The 22,451-nt window shown below is 34.5% G+C and overlaps 1 protein-coding gene across 2 annotated transcripts in view; it reads left to right on the top strand.

Annotated features, from left to right (window-relative positions):
• The first annotated feature begins 1,049 nt into the window (after positions 1 to 1,049).
• The window catches only part of MANEA (mannosidase endo-alpha), a 54,459-nt gene continuing 33,057 nt past the window's right edge, over positions 1,050 to 22,451 (top strand). The window contains exons 1-2 of one of the 2 annotated variants that reach the window (XM_047761283.1): positions 1,050 to 1,218; positions 11,821 to 12,399. In XM_047761283.1, the coding sequence (XP_047617239.1) occupies positions 11,859 to 12,399 (541 nt within the window). In that variant the 5' untranslated portion in view covers positions 1,050 to 1,218; positions 11,821 to 11,858. Of the gene's footprint in view, positions 1,219 to 11,820; positions 12,400 to 22,311; positions 22,393 to 22,451 lie in introns of those variants that run through there. The other variant, XM_047761290.1, reaches the window with a different exon arrangement.

The raw sequence follows: 22,451 nt of genomic DNA on the forward strand, positions 1-22,451 counted from the left end.
GTGTGAGGTGATACCTCAGAGTGGTTTTGATTTGCATTTCTCTAATGAGGAGTGATGTTGAACATCCTTTCATGTGTTTTTTGGCCATCTGTATGTCTCCTTTGGAGAATTGTCTATTTAGATCTTCTGCTCATTTTTTGATTTTTTTTTTTTTTTGGTATTGAGCTGCAGAAGGTGTTTATAAATTTTGGAGATTAATTCCTTGTCAGTTGATTCATTTGTAAATATTTTCTCCCATTCTGTGGGTTGTCTTTTCGTTTTGTTTAGGGTTTCCTTTGCTGTGTAGAAACTTTTAAGTTTAATTAGGTCTCATTTATTTTTATTATTCTTTTTTAAAATGTGCACATATGGGATACATTCATATATGTATATTTCAGAATTAAAATTTGTTTAAAAAAATCCACCGAGATTTTAAGCAGAGCCTTTAACAAAATTGTTTACATCAGCAACTTTATACTGTGAGCGAGGATTTCCTAATTACTATGTAACCAAACAAAACAGAGAATTCCCTTGGCTTCTGAGGCTGATGCAAGGTGAAGACCTTCACCTGTAACCCCTTATTTCAAGAGTTGTTCTTCACAGCTGCCTCACTGTTCTCAACGATTTAAGTATTCCCACAGAAATTCGATTTTATACATTTGCAAATTAAAACTGTCCTCTCTGTCGACTTTTAGCTTCCAAGTAGTTTCTTTATCCTCTCTTTTTTTTTTTTTTTTTTTTTAAGGCAAACGGTTGCTTAATTTTAAAAGTTTGAAAACATCCAGTGTACTCAGAGCTTTTGCAACTTTTGGACACCTCACATCAAAAAACAGCACTCCTCTATTAGTGAAAGCTTCTGAGCGGAACCTTAGAAGACTTGGTTTCTAAGAGAGGAATGGGTCATTTCTAGTTGGGGAAAGAGAAGAAAGTCCAGCCCAATGCCACCCTGCCCCTCTGCTCCACTCCTTGGATGCTCAGAAAAAGCTCTCCCCCTTTCACGCATTCGCATTCGTGTTCCTCACAAACCAGAGGCGCCTGTGCCTTGAAACCAGTGCCCCACCCACTCAAAGTCCCGCCCCTCCAGGCCCCGCCCTTCGAGGCTCCCGAAAGCCCTGCGCGCGCCCTTTGGGCGGCGGGGCTGGCTGGGCTCGCAGAAGAGCGGCCGCGGCCTCTGTGTGTTCTTCGCTTTCAACGTTTCTGGCGGCCGAGTCTCTACCGGTGGCTGGATTCCAGACCCTGGTGAGTAGCTGGTAGATTCAGGGCCTTGCAGACGTGTGGCGGCCGGCATTGGGCCCACCCGCAGCGCCTGCGCGCTCACCTGCCTATCAGTCTGCCAACGGCCTTTGACCCCGTGCCCAGAAGGGCGGCTGTGGGCGGAGTCGCGCTGGGAGCCTTGGGACCTCGGGACTTCCCACTCTGTCACTCTTACCCCGTATTTTGTCTGGGTTATGTTTATTGCCTTATGTCCTACTTTATCCCGACCCCTCCGGCCTCGTCTCCACCACTTCTTTGTAGCTGAACCTCCTGTCGCCTTGGTTTTCCTTTCCTTCCCCAAGTTGGGAAGTTCCGGAGTCACGGAAGCTTTTCAGCACCCAGTCCTTCTGTCGGCAAACTCGGCCTTGAGCCTTGGGGCGAGTGGAAAGGTCGAGGCCTGTTGGGCTGCAGCAGGAAGGTGGTGATGGCCGGTCCCTAGACACCTGTGCACCAGGAGAGAGGAGATCGAGGATGGCGAGACCGTCGCATTGATAGTTTTTCCATTCACCTGTTCACGTTTGGCACTATCGTCTTAGACTTATCTTTTACTAAGTCTCAGGATGCATCCATACTGGAATAGTACCTTTTCCCTTTTTTCCAAAGGACCAAATTGAATTCAGGCAGTTAGGATAGTTTGTTTTTGTTTCATTTTCGCAAGACCCTACGGATAAGATTTAAGGGAAATTGGAAGTGCTTAAAGAAATAATTAAAACAAGGGAGGCTAATGTTAATTATATGACTTAAAAAAAAAAAAGCAAATGGAACAGGGATGAGTACATTAAACTATTTTTTTATGTTTGTTATTTAGACAGTAGTTTGGAAGAAAAATACAAAATAACATCTAGATCTTGGTAATATTAAGTCACGTTGTTTGCACATCATTTTTATGACACTGTGTTACTCCATTCATATTGAGCTATATGTAAACCTCGAAAAAATAGTTTTGTGCAGTGAATCTTGTGGGTTTTCAGGACCTACACATAAAACATTACCAGAGCTCTTGCTGTTAGTCACATGATGAATAGTAAGTGTATAAGAAAATAAGATTTCTTCAGATTAAATGTGGACTGCAGTTTATGAGTAGGTAATGGATAATCATTGTCTTCTAAGCCCATAATCTTTAAATCAAAACGTGACCACATGTCACCAGTTTTCATTTGTCACACAATTTACAGTGTTAATAATCTCTATAAACTTGATTTGTCTGAAATGTAGGATGATGGAATGACATAAGAGCAAGAGCTTGAGTTCTAGAGCGGTACTTGCTCTGCTCCACACTAGTTGCTTAACCTCAGACAGGTTACTTAGACACTTGTTAGCCCAGAGGCTTGGAAAAAGTTCCCAACTGCTCTGTACTTTGGTTCTGTCATCTGTAAAATGGTGTTGAAAAGAAGTTCTACTTCATAGATTGCTAAAATTAAAATGGATGAGATGAGATTATGCCTAACTCATTTCTGTTGACAAAAGGGTACAAGTGTTTACATTAAAACCAATTTGGGAAGGAACCCTTGGTACAGAAATTGATTTTGAAAATTCCAGGTGTGTCTTCTGGTATTAGTTATGTTTATCTTCAGTGGTTTCTTAGAAAATAATATTAGGAAAAGGGAAAAAAAAATCACCAGAAATCTGTATAAGAACAGGATAGCAGCAAATACTTTTTGAAATTGTAATTGATATCACACTGATTGTGATCACTTATACCTCACCAGGCCTCCAAGTCCAAAACAAACTTTTCAAAGATTAAAAGACCTCCGAGTCACAAAGCACAGTGTAGAAACCACAGAGTTTCAAAAGAACCTATTATGTATTACTTCTCTGCATTATTATGTCATGTAAACTGCCCTTTGAAGATAACAAATTTTCGTTATCTAATACCTTGGGTAGGTTACTGCGTTGGGAAACTGTCTATCTGCAGTTAACTTGTAACTGTTTTTTTTCTTTCAAGTGATTGCTGAAACTTTTTTGTTGTTGAAGCCAAATAAATAGTTGCTCCACTCCTTTCCTACTAAAGATCATTAGACCTGTTAGGCATCTTAAGTTTCCTAGCTTTGCTAAGTTGGACTTGGTAATATTTTATTGAAATGGGTTTTTGGTATTTTTGGATCTATTTATCTGTAATTCTTCCTATATATGTTCAGTATAGACTTTAAACATGTCCAATGTAGGTATAGTTAATAGAATCTTATTTATATGCATACTTCCCAGAGAGATACCAATATTAAAAATACATATAAATAAGTAGCATGATACAACACATAAAGAAAGAAATGCCAATTTAAAAAGTAAGTAATGCTGTTACAGTAAATTATATGGGAAAGTGAGTTCTTTTCACTTTGGAATCATTAGGCGAGGTGTCACGAAGAGACAACATTTCAGCTTTGTCTTGAAGAATTAGAGTAGTATTTCAAAAGGTAGCCATATGGAGATGAAGTATTTATTTTATGATTTTTATTTATTATAGTTGATTTAGTGTTCTTTCTATTTCTACTATATAGCAAAGTGATGAGGTTATACATATATACATACCTTATTTTTCTCACATATCCTCAATCATGTTCCATCATAAGTGCCTGGATACAGTTCCCTGTGCTACACAGCAGGATCTCATTGCCTATCCGCTCCAAACTCAATACTTTGCATCTACTAACCTCCAAATTCCCAGTCCATCCCACTCCCTCCCCTTTCCCGTTGGCAGCCACAAATCTGTTCTCCAAGTCCATGTGGTATATATACACAATGGAATACTACTCAGCCATAGAAAAGAACAAAATAATGCCATTTGCAGCAACATGGATGGAACTAGAGATTCTCATACTAAGTGAAGTCAGAAAGAAAGGCAAGTACCATATGATATCACTTATATCTAGAATATAATATATGGCGCAAATGAACCTTTCCACAGAAAAGAGATATTTAGAGAGAGTAAACTATGCATTGGTTATTGATTGCTTGCCAGATACTCATCTTTAATAACAATCATCGGAAAAAATAATCGTTCATATTTATTCAGTGTTACAACAAGCCAGAAATGATTCTAAGTGTTTTGCAATACTAACTTCTTTCATCCTCACAGAAATCCTATGGGTGAGGTAATGACTCATTACAAAGGTGAGAAAAGGAGCAGGGAAAAACCAGGTCACATAGAGGTGAAATAGCTGAAAGATGCCCAGCGAGAATTTGAACTCAGGCATTTGACTGCAGAGCCCATACTTTTAATCACAATGGTCTGCTGCCTTTATTTAGGTTGAGATGACTTTCTGTTCATTGAGATCTGGAGGTGGGGTTGGGGCCAGGGGATCCCCTATAATGATGTGATAAACAGTTTTAGTGAATGAATTAAATAAGTAATGTAAAAGGAAAAGAGCGAGCAGCTTAAGAAATTAGATTTATAGGCAAGAGGGCGAAAAAGGCAGCTTTTATAAACAGGTGTTTTGTGTTCATCCTGTAGCTCTGAGGAATAAATATAAAAATATCTCACAACTATTCATTTCCTACATTTCTTCACTGTTCATTTTTAAAAATCCAATTAGTATTTACATTTGATTTAAAATTACCCTTTTGCATTTTATTTCACATATATTTCTTGTGTGATTTACAGAGAACTTTTTAGGTAGCAGGTAATTTTTTTTTTTTTTTAAGATTAAAAAAAAAAGAACTCAGGGTCACAGAGTTAGGTCAACATAGCTGACTTGAACTTAGATCTTCAAATTCTAAAATCAATATACTTTCCACTGTATATATCTTGACTCTTGCATGCATTTCACTCCTTTCAGGTGATCAACATTTCAAAAATCAATGTCTTAGTAATTTCTAAATCCAGTAATTATTTCTTCTGTTCTCTGTGGTTTGTCATTATTCATTAGAATTAATTGTTTCTTTATGAAATACCTAACCCCCAAAAAACTTCTTCCTTAAGAAATGTTCTAATTTTAGAAGACAGCGTAAGAAAATATCACTGAAAAATGATTGCTCAGAGGTAATCATTCTATGTGTTTAAGTAGACTTCCTCTATATATCTTTAATATAGTTGAGATCATAATTACGTCCCTTTTTTTTTTTTTCTATTTCATGGCTTGTCAAAATTCTCACTTTCTTTAAGCAAAGGAAAAGATTTGTTTATATCTTGACAACTTGGAGATTTTAGGACTGCAAATCATAGTAGCAGGGCAGAATGTTTATATCATCTCTTTATTCCTCTGCACAGGGCTGTCACATACATACATAGGCTGTCACTTTCTGCATTCCTGCAGTGCAGAGCTTGAGGGACTGTGGGAGTTTGCCCTTTTTGGAACTAAGCAGGTGTTATGTTAACTGTTCATGTTCTCCCGTTTGCTGATGATAATCTTTTTTTTTTTTAATTTCAATTTTCAAATAATTTTAGACAGTGAAGAGTTTCAAAAATAATACAAACATCTCAACAGTCCCTGTTTATTTTTCCTGCATATTCACCAAATTGTAATATTTTGCCACATTTGCTGTATTTTTACACACAGATTCATATATTACATTGTATATAATTTTACATAATATGTGTAATAGTTCTACATATGTATTTATGCATACATGTATATGTACACACATATATGTATGCGTGTGTATGAGAGTGTCTTAATATGGTGACTAATGTTTCCTCATGATTAGATCCAGATTAATTTTGATTGAAATATAACAGCAGTGATTCTGTTTTCTTCTTAGGGCATCCTCTCTGTAGACTCATATCTATTTATTCAGAATTAACTGATGAAGTTAATTTTGATCACTTGTTTAAAGTGGTATCTTCTGGGTTCTGCACTAAGTTACTGTGTCTCCCTTCATAGTTAATTAGCTATCTTGAGGGGAGATATTTTGCTGATATGTAGATATCCCGTTCCTCATAAACTTTTAATCTCTCATTTAATATCCATTTCCATTAATGAGTCTTTCTTGATACAGTTATTATCATGGTAGTAGTCACATAGTGATAGTCTAATTCCATTATTCTATCTAAATTTATAAGTTGATATTCTGAGTCTTCTTTATTCCATATATTTATTTTCACATTTAAAAAATCAATATAGAGTCATGAATTCCTATTTTAGTATCTGTAATTTATTATTAATTATTTTGATGCTAAAATTGTCCCAGATTTAGTCAATAATTGCCCCCTTGAAGTCGGCTCCTGTGTCCTGTGAACATATCTCTGCATTTTTTGAGTACTTACCAACTTTCAGGCAAGATGAGCCAGGTTCTTATCATACTTTCCTAGCCACATCTTTTGGGTTTTTTTTTGGTTTTTTTTTTTCTTTGGTCTTTTTGTCTTTTCCAGGGCTGCACTGCGGCATATGGAGGTTCCCAGGCTAGGGGTCGAATCAGAGCTGTAGCCGCCGGCCTACACCAGAGCCACAGCAACGTGGGATCCAAGCCATGTTGCAACCTACACCACAGCTCATGGCAACACCAGATCCTTAACCCACTGAGCGAGGCCATGGATTGAACCCACAACCTCATGGTTCCTAGTAGATTTGTTAACCACTGAGCCACAACGGGAACTCCCCTAGCCACATTCTTGAAATCAGCATTTCTCTAAGGAACCTGGTTCTGTTAAATAGAGAAGGGTATGTAAAAATCACAATCTTGGCATCAGATGTGTTCATTGTTGCCAAGGTTTCTTTGGTCGTATACTCTCTCAGCAGAGTTAGGAAATAATGTGAATATATTTACATGTGTGCACACAAACACATACCAATTTATCGATCTTTTAAAAGCTATACATCCATACTGATACTGCCAATTATAGTCTGACAACGCAAGTTTCATTTTAACCTCCCATTTTCTACATTTGTAATGCGTTTTTTTTTGTCAGTAAAACACCTGGGCCCCATTTCCCAACTTAGACTGCTTATTTTTACAATACTCATTATGTATTTAAGAATTGCTAACCAGTATCATTGCAAAAATAATCCACCTACTAATGGGAATTTAACATTTAATTTTTTTTTGTTTTGAGTATATGAAATATAACATGGTTCAAAATGACAGAACTACATAAAAAGGTATACTCAGAGAAAAGTTAACTTTCATTCCTCAGCCCTCTATCCTCTTTTCATCTTTCCATATCTTCCACATGGTTTCCCTCTACCCACTGTAGATAATCAACCTTATTATATTCTTGTTTTTCTGTTTCTTTTGCTCACTTTAGAAAATGTATCTTTTTATTTGCATTTTGCTTTTTTCAGTATATCCATAAAATCCCTTTATGTCAACTCAGAGCTCTTCATTTTTTTCTGAGTATTCAACATTGTACAATTATAAACAATGCTGTATATAAATTTATTTACTACTATGTTGTGTATTTTCAAGGTAAATTCCATGAAGTAGGGTTGCTGAGTCAAAAGAAAATGGTTGTGTAATTGTTAGATATTTTCAGATTCATAAAAAGGTTGTACAAATATGTATTCACTAGCAGTGTATGGGAATGCTTGTTTTCTTACTGTCTTGTCACCAAGATGTGTGTGTGTTTTTAAGATTTTACTGGAATATAGTGACTCACAGTGTTGTGTTAGTTTCAGATGTCCAGCAAGGTGAATCAGTTATACATATACATATATTCTTTTTCAGATTTTTTTTTTCCCATATAGGCCAGAGTATTGAGTAGATCCCCCCGTGCTATAGGTAGGTTCTTGTTACTTAACCATTATATATATAGCAGTGTGTATATGCCAATCCCATCCTCCCAGTTTATCCCTCCCTTCAGCATTTCCCCTTTGTAATCATAAGTTTGGTTTTAAAATCGTAAGAGTCTGCTTCTGTTTTGTGAACAGGTTTTTTTGTATCATCTTTTATTAGATTCCACATGTAAGCAATATCATGATATTTGTCTTTGTCTGTCTTACTTTACTTAGTAAGGTAATTTCTGTGTCCATCCATGATGCTGCAAATGGCATTATTTTTGTTCTTTTTATGACTAATATTCCATTGTATATATGTGGCACATCTCTTTTATCCATTCCTCTGTTTATGGACATGTAGGTTGCTTCCATGTTTTAGCTGTTAGAAATAATCCTGCAGTGAGCATTGGTGTGCATATATCTTTTCAAATTATGGTTTTCTCCAGATATATTCCCAAGAGTGGGATTGCTGGATCATATGGTAGTTCTGTATTTAGTTTTTTTAAATGAAAAGACAACTTATGGAATGGGAGAAAATAGTTACAAATGATGCAACTGACAAAGGCTTAATTTCCAAAATATGCAAACAACTCATACAACTCAACAATAAAACAAAAAACCCAATCAAAAAATGGGCAGAAGACCTAAATAGACATTTTCCAAAGAAGACGTACAGATGGCCAGTAGGCACATGAAAAAAATGCTCAGAACAAATGGTGGGGGAAAAAATGTAATTGTAATGTATACATGTAAGGATAACCTGACCCCCTTGCTGTACAGTGGGAAAATAAAAAAAAAATTATAAAAAAAAATGCTCAGCATCACTAATTATTAGAGAAATACAAATCAAAACTACAACAAGGTACCACCTCACACTGGTCAGAATGTCCATTATTAATATGTCTACAAATAATAAATGCTGGAAAGGGTCTGTCAAAAAGGTAACCCTCCTGCACTGTTGGTGGGAATGTAAATTGGTATAATGGCTATGGAAAACAGAATGGATATTCCTCAGAAAACTAAACATAGAACTGTTATATGATCTAGCAGTTCCATTCCTGGGCATATATCTGGACAAAACTGTAATTCAGAAAGTTACATGCACCCCTATGTTCAGTGCAGCAGTATTCACAATAGTCAAGACATGAAAACAACCCAAATACCCATTGACAGATGAATGGATTAACATGGGGTACAAATGTACAATGGAAAACTATTCAGCAGTAAAAAGAACAAAATAATGCCATTTTGCAGCAACATGGATGCTACTAGAGATCTCACACTAAGTGATAAAAATGATACTCTGTGCCAATATGAACCAAATAAAATCTGTTAAAGCTATACTAATATCAAACAGTGGGCTTTAGGTCATAACCTTTCAATAGAGAAGGAAAGGAACATTTTATTATAAAATAAGATTTAAAACTTTAGGAAAATAAAAGTCCTGAATTTGTTTCCACATAACATCAATGAAAATTATGTAATGTAAGCAGTTACAGACATGCCTAATGATAGTTGGTAATTTTTAACATGAGTCAAAACAAGATGGGTGAGGATAAGAAAAATATAACCAACATGTTAGCATATTTGGTTTGATAAACAGGTAGAACTCTGTAACACTAACTGCAGGATACATATTCTTTTCAGGTGCATGTGGGGTACTTAACAAAATTGTTTATTGTTGAGCCTTAAAGAAAGTCTCTACATATTTCAAGGGATTGAAATCACACAGGGGGATGTTTTCAGTTTACTCACACTAGAAATCAATAACAAAAAGAATCTCATGGGAGATTTTCCCATTTTTATAAATTTATGATTTATAAGAATAAATCATAATGAATATATTTTGAACAAAGTAGTCATGAAAATACAGAAGTGAAAAACTCATACTGCTGAAGATGTACTTAGAGGTAAAGTTGTAATATTAACTGCATTTTTAGGAAGGTACAAAGAAATTTGGAGATGATAGCAGTAGCAGAGGTATAGCATTTAAATCTTCCTGAAATTGAGAGTTCCCTTTGTTGCTCAGTGGGTTAAGAACCTGACATAGTATGCATTAGGATGTGGGTTTGATCCCTGGCCTTTCTCAGTGTGTTAAGGATTCAGTGTTGCCACAAGCTGTGGCATAAGTTGCAGATGTGGCTTGGATCCCATGTTGCTGTAGCTGTTGCATAGGTCAGCAACTGCAACTCCGATTTGACCCCCTAGCCTGGGAACTTCCATATGCTGCAGGTATGGCCCTAATACTAACAAACAAAAAAAACCAACTTCCTGAAATCATTAAAAGAATAAAATGAAAACAAAACTACTATAACAAAAACTGAAGTGAGAGTTGATCTCCACAGATCCCCAAAATACAAGTTAATGGGGTCAGCTTTCTAGTAACTAAAAAGGACATATTGTTTCTCTGTGCTGGTGAAAACAGAGGGAAGCAGTAGTTTAACTGCTTGAGATCTGAGGACAGTTCAACTTGAGTAGTGCCTGCAGTGGAGGATGGGGGCTTTGAAGTCATATTTCTTCATCTTTTTTAAAAATTTAATTAATTTTATTACATTTATAGTTGTACAACAATAATCACAAGCCAATTTTATAGCATTTCCATCCCAAACCCTAGCTCACACCCCCATCCCCACCCTGTCTCCTTTGGAAACCGTAAGTTTTTCAAGGTCTGTGAGTCAGTTATCTGTTATGCCATTTTCTCTATGAAATACAAGGCATGGTTGTGTGAAGAGAATAAAGGAAATTGGTAATGTAGAAGTAGGGTTGATGAAAAATGAGAAGGAATGAAATCATTCTTTTGAGATTAGGTAAGTGTAAGTACTAGGGTGTAGTAATAGATTTGTTAAGCTGTCTTAAATATCTGAAATTTATAATCATAAATTCAGAGGGAAAAGTCAGAGTGATGTGTGTTTTTCTCTAGTATCATTTTTTGGTTCTGGATCAAGGTCAAGAAGGGCATCGTTTATTCGAGATTCTACCAGGTAAGTATTAAGAAAGGAGAGAAATAAAGGAAATTATGGATATATTTGTCTCTTGGTATCTGTGAGGGGAGCTGGGATTAGTTCTAGGAGTGGGTACCAAAATTTATGTATGCTCAAATCACTTAGTAAAATGGCATAGTACAGTTGGTCCTCTGTATCTGTGGGTTCCTCCTCTTTGGATTCAGCAAACCCATGGATCTTGTGTGCCAACTGTATTTGCAAGTGAGGAATTTCAATGCTGGATTGTAGGCTACAAACTGCTTCACTAGAGATAAAACAAAACAAAACAAAAAAATAATGAAGAAGTGGTGGAATCAGTGGATTAGACATTTCAATAAGGTCAAGGAATTGATTGACTGAATAAGAGTACTAAAACAGAGAAGGTTAAAGCTTTGAAGGTTATGTTTAGAAAAATGTAAAAAAGTGAAGTACATATTTTGGAGTGGATAATTAAAAATGACAAGATCAAATTTATGTGTATGGCACATGAGTTGGTGAAGTGGGATGGAAGAACAACAGGTCATAAGAAATGAGAGGCAATAAAAGAATGAGTTTGTTGTAATTCCATTTAATGACTAAGCTTTTAATATACTTTTAAGCATTTCCTTTTTAAACAAAGTTTTAATTTTATATTTATATTTAGAAATCTTAGTCTCTCTATATCAAATATTCCCTTTTTACATTCAGTACATATAAAATCTCTCCAAATGATGAAAAATATATTTACTTAAATAAAATTCCTAAAATCTTTATCTGACAAAATGTAACTGTGGTATTTCCAAATAAAAACTATTCAGTCTAGCTGTAGATTCTTTTGTAGATATTAGTATTTGATTACATAATTTGTCACAATATACTTTAAAACTTTTCATTGTAACACTATTTTAGTTTTCATTTTGAATACATTGGAAAATATTGTTAATACCACTTACTAATTAACATTTTCCAATACATTACAGCCAAACATTTACCATTTTGGATTTTAAAGCATGACATCATGGCAAAGTTTCGAAGAAAGACTTGCATCGTTTTGTTACTTTTTATTCTATTTATTTTCTCCCTGATGATGGGTTTAAAAATGCTGAGACCAAATAAAGCTGCTTTTGGAGATCCTTTTGGACTTGACCTTCTTCCAGAAATTCGTCAACACTCTCATTTGGTGAAAACTTTTGATTCCCAAAAGAGTGACAAAATCAACAGTGAAACAAACAACAAGAATTTAAAAAGTGTTGAAATCACCATGAAACCTTCCAAAGGCTCTGAACCTTACCCAGAAGAACGGCCACCTCTGAATTATTATTTGCATGTATTTTATTACAGTTGGTATGGAAATCCACAATTTGATGGTAAATATATACATTGGAACCATCCAATCCTGAAGCATTGGGACCTTAGAATAACCAAAAAATATCCACAAGGGACACACAACCCCCCAGATGACATTGGCTCCAGCTTTTACCCTGAGTTGGGAAGTTACAGCTCTCGGGATCCTTCTGTCATTGAAACTCACATGAAACAAATGTACTCAGCTTCAATTGGTAATTATTTTAATGTGTCTGTTTAGATGTGTTTTGTGTGTATGTATATGTGTATAAATTTTTGTAGAACGTTAATTCCTAACTACTCTTCATTATGTTATTAATTACAATTTTAAACTTAAAAACTATGAATTAAACAATGTTAAGCATCTTTTAACACTGACATGTTCATACTAACATTTCTGGATATATTTTTTTATTGATTTCTAATTTAATGCTCCTTCTGAATTTTATTAAATTATGACTGACATAAGGTACAATGAATTCTCTCACTTTGATATACATCTATTTAAATATCACCCCAATTATGAAGTTAAATATTCACTAGCCCCCCCAATTTTTGTCTTGTATTCTTTATGTAGCTCTTCCTACAACCCAGGAAACTATGTATCTGGGTTGAGTAGTAGTTGTAAATATTCCATTATTACATAAAATAGAATCTAACACTTATGTGTGTGTGTGGCAGTGTATGTCTTTTGTTCAGAATGCTATTTTGAAATTTACCCATGTTGTTAACTATACCAAAAATTTAGTCATTATTATTACTGAGTAGTATTCTGCTGTATAATAGTTAGCTTCTGCAGTCATCACCTTGATGGATAACAGTTAGCTTCTGCAGTCATTCATCTTGATGGATGTTTATGCTATTTCAAATTTTAGACATGCAGTGTATAATTTGGTCTTTTTAAAAACTAGTCTGACAATCTCTTCTTTTTTAACTCCTCTGTTTATTTCATTTCTATTTAATATATTAATGGTATGGTTGATTTTAAGTATTTCATTTTGCTATTTAACTATCCCTTCTGTACCCCTCCTTTTTTCTACCTTTTCTTGTATTGAAAATGTTTATTCCATTTTATAATCTCTGGCTTATTAGATATTTTCCTTCATTTTATTTAGTGATTTCTTTGAAGTTTACAGTATACACCTTTAACATAACTGATGGGAAATCAAAAATTATTCATATTGTTTTCACCACTTCCCCTCAAATTTCTCTTCCCTCTAACTCTGGCACTCCAATTACACACATTTACATAGAGCAGTGTTGTCCAAGAGGTAAATAATATGGAAAAGTTTGTATTTGGGTGCCTGAAAATTCTTCAGTTAATTAATATACCCTTTATAACCTTTCCGCCCCGTTTTTGTTTCCCCTAGGATGTGTCACTTATGTACGTTTATATATTTATAATACATATAAATATAAAAATATACCACTGACATACTGTATATAATTTTTTATTAAAATATAGTTGATTTACAGTGTTTCTTCAATTTATGTTGTACAGTAGAGGGACCCAATCACACACAGTTCCCTGTGCTGTACAGTAGGGTCCCATTGCCTATCCATTCCAGAAATAACAGTTTGCATCCAAAAACCCAAACTGCCTATCCATCCCATCCCCTCCCCCCTCCCCCTAGGAATCACAAGTCTGCTCTCCTTGGCCAGGATCTGTTTCTGTTTTGTAGATAGGATCATCTTGTGCCATATTTTAGATTGCACAAATAAGTGATAACCGTATGGTTTTTGTCTTTCTCTTTCTGGCTTACTTCACTTAGTATGAGAATTTGTAGTCCATCCTTGTTGCTGCAAATGGCATTAGTTTGTCTTTTCTTATGGCTGAGTAGTATTCCATTGTATGTATGTGTCACATCCTCTTAATGCATTCATCTGTCAATGGACATTTAGGTTGTTTCCATGTCTTGGCTATTGTGAATAGCACTGTGATGAACATAGGGGTGCATGTATCTTTTTGAATGTATATGTTATAATTTTTTTTTTTTTATTTTCCCACTGTACAGCAAGGGGGTCAGGTTATCCTTACATGTATACATTACAATTACATTTTTCCCCCAGCCTTTTTTCTGTTGCAACATGAGTATCTAGACAAAGTTCTCATTGCTATTCAGCAGGATCTCCTTGTAAATCTATTCTAAGTTGTTATAATTTTAATTGTCATTAAAGAAAGAAAATCTTCAGTTTGTATTAGTTTTATGGTTGTCTAATGTTTATAAAGAACTTCCTTCCATATATTACTTTACTGATAAATAATATTTATGAACATGAGTTGCTTGAAAACGTCAGCAATACAGTTTTAATTTTAAATGTTGACAGTTTCACTATTGACGCAAATATTTTATTTCTCTGGTAGATTTTATATTGGGGAAAATTTTTTTCTTAATTTTATAATGCTTTTTATTTTTTCCATTATAGCTGGTTTACAGTGTCCTGTCAATTTTCTACTGTACAGCAAGGTGACTCAGTTATACATACATGTGTACATTCTTTTTTCCCACATTCTCATGCTCCATCATAAGTGACTAGACATAGTTCTGAGTGCTATACAGCAGGATCTCATTGCTAATCCATTCCAAAGGCAATAGTCTGCATCTATTACCCCAAGCACCCCATGCATCCCACTCCTGCCCTCTCCCCCTTGGCAACCACACGTCTGTTCTTCATGTCCATGATTTTCTTTTCTGTGGAAAGTTTCATTTGTGCCATATGTTAGATTCCAGATGTAAGTGATATCATATGGTGTTTGTCTTTATGATTTACTTCACTTAGTATGAGAATCTCTAGTCCCATCCATGTTGCTGCAAACGGCATGATTTCATTCTTTTTTATGGCTGAGTAGTATTCCATTGTGTATATATACCACATCTGAATCCAGTCATCTGTCAATGGACATTTAGGTTGTTTCCATGTCTTGGCTGTTGTGAATAGTGCTGCAGTGAACATGCAGCTGCATGTGTCTTTTTCAAGGAAAGTTTTGTCTGGATATATGCCCAAGAGTGGGATTGCTGGGTTATATGGGAGTTCTATGTATAATTTTCTAAGGTACCTCATACTGTTTTCCATAGTGGCTGTACTGATTTACATTCCCACTAACAGTGCATGAGGGTTCTACTAGGGAAAAATTTAAGAAAACACTTGTTGGTAGTAAAAGTGACAGTACAATTCATCTGTGAATAAATTATTTCCTTTTCAGTTAAAAGGTGAACTATATAGTTGCTAATGTTTTGTTGAGAATTTGTGCATCTGTGTCCATCAGAGTTATTGCTCCATTCTTGTAGAGTCTCTGTCTACTTTGGTATCAGGAAAATGTAGGCTCATAGAATGAATTGGAAAGTGTTCCCTCCTCTCCAGTTTTTTGGAAAATTTTGAGAAGGACTGGCATTAATTCCTCTTTAAATGTATAGTAAAATTCACCAGTGAAGCCATGTGATCTTGAGGTTTTCTGGGTTAGGTAGCTTTTGTACTAGTTCAGTCGTCTTGCTTTATAGGTCTGTTTAGACTGTTTCTTCCTGGTTCAGGCTTAGAAGGTTATATAGTTCTAGAAACCTATGTATTTCTTCTATGGTTTCTATTTGGTTGATGTGTATTTGCTTATAGTAGTCTCTTGTGATTCTGTATATTTCTGTATAATTTCTTTCATTTCTTATTTGAGTCATCTCTTATTTTCTTAGCAGTCTTTGTAAAGGTTTGTCAGCTTTATTTATCTTTCTGAAAAACCAACTCTTAGTTTTGTTGATTTTTCCTTTGTTTTTTCGGACCATATTTTTCTGCTCTGATCTTAATTATTTCTTTCCTTCTACTAACTTTGGGCTTAGTTTGCTCTTTTTCTAGTTCCTCGAGGTGTAAAGTTAGGTTGTTATTTGTAATTTTTCCCATTTCTTAACACCTCCTTTTGTCACTATAAGCTTCCCTCTCAGAACTGCTTTTGCAGCATCCTAAAGGTTTTGCTATGATGTGTTTTTATTTTAATTTGTTTCAAGATAATCTTTGATTCCCATTTTCGTTCCTTTTTTCACATTGGCTGTTCAAGAGTTTGTCGTTGAGTTTTCATGTATTTGTGGATTTTCCAGATATTTTGATTATTATAAGTATAGCTTCCTGGCTTCCTTTTGGATTTTACATGCATGGGATCTTTTCATCCCTTAACTTTGAGCATATACGCATCCTTAAAGCTTTGTTGTTGGCATTCTACAGTTGAGTCTTTTTTTTTTTTTTAAATCCTTCTAGCCACTTATATACCTTTGAATTGGGAAAATCAATCCATTTACATATAGAGTAATTATTAATATGTAAGGACTTATTAATGCCATCTCACCAATTGCATACTGGTTTTGTATTTCCGTTATTTTTTCTCTTTCTGCCTGTATTTGTAAATTGGTTATTTTCCATGATGGTGTGCTCTTCCCCCACACCCCTTTTTGTCTTCTGTGGATCTGCTCCAGTTTTTGCTTTGTTGTTACCAAGGGTGTTACATAAAGCATCTTACTCCAATTCAGCTTATTTTTAACTCTCTGAAGTTTTAACTGTACTGCTCTTCCCTTTATATTATTGATGCCACAGTTTACCTCTCTTTTGTTGTATATTCATTAACAGCTTCTAGTAGTTATACTTATTTTTCCTCTTCTTTCATTTAACCTTTATACTATAGTTGAATAGTTAACAAATTGCCCTACTACATAACTATAGTTTTTAAATCTGTGTATTTCTCATCTTTACCAGTGTTGTATAATGTTTTTATATTTTCATGTGGCTTATTATCTTTTTTGCATTTCAGCTTTAAGAACTCCTTTCAGCATTTCTTTCAAGGCCAGTCTAATGGTAGTGAATTCCCTAAATTTTGTTTTCCTAGGAAAGCCTTTTCTTTTCTTTTATATCCAAAGGATAACTGTGCTAGATTAAGTATTCTTGGCTGGCCATTTTTATCTTTCAACTCTTCAAATATGTCATCCTACTGTCCCTTGGCCTGAAGGGTTTCTGTAGAGAAATCTATTGATAGCCTAATGCCTAAAAGGTTCACATCCTTTTTTTCCCTGCCATTAATATTTTGGAGAATGTCTTTTTGTGTTGCAGTAATAGGATGATCTATTAGCTTTGTAGACTTGTATGTCCAGGTCTTTCCTTAGATTTTGGAAGTTCTCAGCTATTAGTTCTTTAAATTAACTCCCCGCCCATCCTTTCTCTGTCTGGAATCCCAGTTATCCTGATATTTTTCTTCTTGATGGATATCCATGGATTATGTAGACTTTCCTTGCTCTTTTATAATCTAAATTCCTTCTTCTCTGCTATTTCAGGAATTCTATCCTCCAAGTCATTTATTCTTTGTTCATTTGCTCTGTCCTACTGCATATTTTCTCTATTGCATAGTTTCAGTTTGTTCTTTGAGTTTTTAGCTCCAGAATTTTGTTTTTTTTTCCTATAATTTCTTTCTCTTTAATGAAGAATCATTTTATTCAAATATTTTATTCTCAATTTATTTGAATTGTCTTTCTGAATTTTCTTGAAACTTGTTGAGTTCCGTCAGAACAGCTAATTCGAATTCTTTTATTTTTTAATTTTAGATTTATTTTTTAATTTGTAATTTTTTTAATATAATGATTTTTATTTTTTCCATTATACCTGGTTTACAGTGTTCTGTCAGTTTTCTACTGTGCAGCATGGTGACCGAATTACACATACATGTATACATTCTTTTTTCTCATATTATTATGTGCCATCATAAGTGACCAGACATAATTCCCAGTGCTACACAGCAGTATCTCATTGCTAATCCATTCCAAAGGCAATAGTCTGCATCTGTTAACCCCAAACACCCCATCCATCCCACTGCTTCCCCCTCCACCTTGGCAACCACAAGTCTGTTCTCCAAGTCCATGATTTTTTTCTGTGGAAAGGTTCATTTGTGCCATATGTTAGATTCCAGATATAAGTGATATCATATGGTATTTGGCTTTCTCTTTCTGACTGATTTCACTCAGGATGAGAGTCTCTAGTCCCATCCATGTTGCTGCAAATGGCATTATTTTGTTCTTTTTTATGCCTGAGCAGTATTCCATTGTGTATTTATACTATATCTTCCTAATCCAGTCATTTAGCTTGTTTCCCTGTCTTGGCTATTGTGAATAGAGCTGCAGTGAACATGCAGCTGCATGTGTCTTTTTCAAGGAAAGTTTTGTCTGGATATATGCCCAAGAGTGGGATTGCTGGGTCATATGGGAGTTCTATGTATAATTTTCTAAGGTACCTCTAATATGTTCTCCATAGTACCAGCTTACATTCCCATTAAGATTGCATGAGTGTTCCTTTTTTTCCACACCCCCTCTAGCATTTGTTATTTGTGGAATTCTTAATGATGGCCATTCTGACTGGTGTGAGGTGGTATCTCATGGTAGTTTTGATTTGCATTTCTCTAATAATCAGGGATGTTGAGCATTTTTTCATGTGCTTGTTGGCCATCTGTTTCTTTTCCTTGGAAAAATATCTATTCAGGTCTTTAGCCCATTTTTCCAATTGGCTTGTTTTTTTTTTTTTTGCTGTTGAGTTGCATAAGTTGTTTGTATATTCTAGAGATTAGGCCCTTATCTGCTGCATTGTTTAAAACTATTTTCTCCCATTCTGTAAGGTGTCTTTTTGTTTTCTTTTTAGTTTCCATTGCTGTGCAAAAACTTGTCAGTTTGATTAGGTCCCATTGGTTTATTTTTGCTTTTATTTCCGTTGCTTTGGGAGATGGACCTGAGAAAATATTCATAAGGTTGATATCAGAGAATGTTTTGCTTATGTCCTCTTCCAGGAGTTTGATGATGTCTTGTCTTATATTTATGTCTTTCAGCCATTTTGAGTTTATTTTGGTTCATGGTGTGAGGGTGTGTTCTAGTTTCATTGATTTGCATGCAGCTGTCCAGGTTTCTCAGCAATGCTTGCTATAAAGACTGTCTTTTTCCCATTCTCCTTAAACTTTTTTGAAAGGTTGAAGAAGGAACACTGCCAAAGACATTCTGTGATTCTATCATCACCCTAATTCCAAAACCCCAGACAAAGATACCACCAAAAAGAAAAACTATTGGCTAATATCTTTGATGAATATATACACAAAAATTCTCAACAAAATTTTAGCCAACCGAATCCAACAACATATAAAAGAGATCGTACACAATGACCAGGTGGGATTCATCCCAGGTGCACAAGGATGGTTCCACATATACAAATCAATTAACGTCATACATCACATTAACAAAAGAAGTCAAAAACCACATGATCATCTCAACAGATGCAGAAAAAACATTTGACAAAGTCCCACATCCATTAGGATCAAAACTCTTACCAAAGTGGGTATAGAGGGAACATTCCTGAATATAATCAAAGACATTTATGACAAACGCACAACAAATATAATACTCAATGGAGAAAAGCTGAAAGCCTTCCCACTAAAATCTGGAACAAGACAAGGATGCCTGCTCTCATCACTGTTAATTTGAATCTTTATTAGTTAGATCATATATTCTGTGCCTTCTAGCTTGGTCCTGGAAAATACTATTTTCTTTTTGTGATGCCATGTTACCTTGATTTTTTTATAGTTTGTCTGGATATGTGTTGGTACTGTCCCATTTGAAATAGTACATATCTCCTTAACTCTGCTTGTGCCTTTAGCTTATGACATGTTATCTTTATAGTGTTGATATTTAAGTTTTTTCCCCTGTGAAGGTGCACCTCTTTCACCATACTTCTTACCTCTTGTGGGCAGACTTTTATCCTTTTATGTCTATTCAGCCTTTTATATTTCACCAGGGTGGCTGTTGGAAACCTGTTTTGCTTAAAGCCACTAAATTTGTGTTAATTCATTACAGTAAGAACAGAAAACCAATACTCTTAGCAAAACATAATTCACTCTATGTCTTTAAAATTATCTTCCCTTTACTTCAGTTTAAGCAATAAATATTTATAGAGTTTCTACCATGTTCCACTCTTGGGCTAGATTCTAGGCACAAAAAGATAAATAAGTCACACTTCCTGGACTTACCCTTGTTTTCTTCACTAGTACTTCAAAGGCACTAGGTGAAAACTAAAAATATTTTCTAAAGATAGAAATTATCAGTTTTTATAAGGCCACAATTCTTATTTCTGTATCTCTTGCCTTTAAAATTTATACATAAAGGTAGATGAAATAGAACTTATAATAAGATGAATTAGGTATTTGAAGTTTAAATGAGCCTATTAATATCTAACACACTGTCATAAATTTTCCTTTTAGAGTAACTGTGTTTGTGTTAAGTATAAAATGCATACCTATATAGATTGGTGATAGTTTCATACTGCTTTAGATATCTGAGTTTAGTTTTACTAAATGCTTTATCTCTTGGGTGTATACTGTGTTGTTTTTTGTTTTGTTTTTGTATGCCTTGTAATTTTTTCTTGAAAGTGTTTTATGTTTTGTAGGCTCATAGAGACTGTGGAAAGTATTTTTTTATCTCTGGAAAATGGGCCTGCCTTTCTTTGTACTAAGCCTGTAACATGAGCATTTCTCACTTTATTTGTAAAGAAAACTGTACTATCTCCATTGATATGTTCTTCCACTTTTATCAAAAATCCAGTGACTGTATGTATTTGTTTGGGTTTATTTCAGGACTGTATCCTGATCTTGATTTAGATGTCTCTCCTTTCATCAATACCACACTTTCTTGATTTTTTTTTTAGTTTCCTGAAATCAGGTAGAGTGTGATTCCTCTTTGTTCTCTTTCAAAATTGCTTTGACTATTTAATTCCTTTGCCTATCCATATCAGCAGTCCATATCTTCAAAATACCCTGGTAGAGTTTAGAATGGGATTCCCTTAAATGAATAGATCAATTTGGAGAAAGTTGACATTTTTAAAATATTAAATGAAATTACCAATATTGAACAATAAAAAGCTGAATATTCCATTCCATAAGCATGATGTATCTTTCCATTTATACAGGGCTTTGTTTTAAACTTTCTTTGGATTTTTATAACTTTCAGCATACAGATCCAAGACATATTTCTTACATTTATTTCTATGTATTTTGGGGAGATTTGCCATTATAAATAATACCATTTCTTAAATTTTTTTTTTTTTTGCCCATCAAAAATATAGAAATATGATAGATCTGGAGCTTGTGATTTTGATACATCCAACTTATTAACAAGGAAGATCTCAAACTCCTTTACAACTTGAGGAACTAGAAAAAGAACGAACTAATTATAGAGTTGGTAAAAGGAAGGAGATAATAAAAGATCAGATCAGAGATAAATGAAATAGAAAACAAAATCAGTAGAGGAAATCAGTGAAACCAAAATTTGTTTTTGGGAAGAGATTACAAAATTAACAAACCTTTAGCTGGATGAATTAAGAGGAAAAGCAGACACAAAAATGAGTGTGAGGACATTGCTATTGATTCTACAGAAACAAAAAGATTATTAAAGAGTACTATGAACAGTTTTACTCCAGGAAATTAGATAGCCTGGATGACATGGACATATCCCTTGAAGGCCAAAACCTACCCAGACTGAATCATGAAGTAAACAAATTGAATAGACTTATACAATTCCTAGCTATTATTTCTCTCTATATAACTTTTACTTCTGACTTTCCAAATTATATGTATGTTAGAACTTTGATATTTATCACAGAGCTCCTGGATGCATTGTTTTTTGGTTTTTGCCTCAATATTTTTTCTCATTATATTTCTGTTATGGTGATTTCTTGTGACTCTGTCGAGTCTGTTCTTGAGTCTATTGAATGCACTATTTTTGTCTTTTAATGTTTTTTCATTTCTTTTAAAGCTTTTTCATTTCCAGTATTTCTATTTGTTTTGTTTTGTTTTGTTTTAGTTTTCATCTCTGCCGATATTTCCCACTTGACCTTACATGTTGACTAGCTTTGGATCTTTTAACATTTAATTATAGTAATTAAAAAATTCTTTGTTTAATGACTTACTATCTATTTCAGATCTGAGTCTGGCTATAGTGATTGCTTTAGCAGTGCATTAGTTTTCTTGCTTTTTATATGCCTAATAATTTTTTTGGCAAATGTGTCAGCCTGTATAATGATTATAGTGTTTATGCCTGGAAACGAGCTTGCCTTTCTTTCTGTTGAATCTGTAGTCTGAAAGAATGTTTGAGATGTTTGAAAGAAGCACTAAATAAATTCCCTATATATGAGAAGCTATCACAAACTCTGTGCAGGTAAATATACTCAATTTTATTTATTGTTTTACCATCTTATCATTAAATGTTTTTTGCAG

The sequence above is a fragment of the Phacochoerus africanus genome, chromosome 2, assembly GCF_016906955.1.
Source record: "Phacochoerus africanus isolate WHEZ1 chromosome 2, ROS_Pafr_v1, whole genome shotgun sequence".
NCBI lineage: Eukaryota > Metazoa > Chordata > Mammalia > Artiodactyla > Suidae > Phacochoerus > Phacochoerus africanus.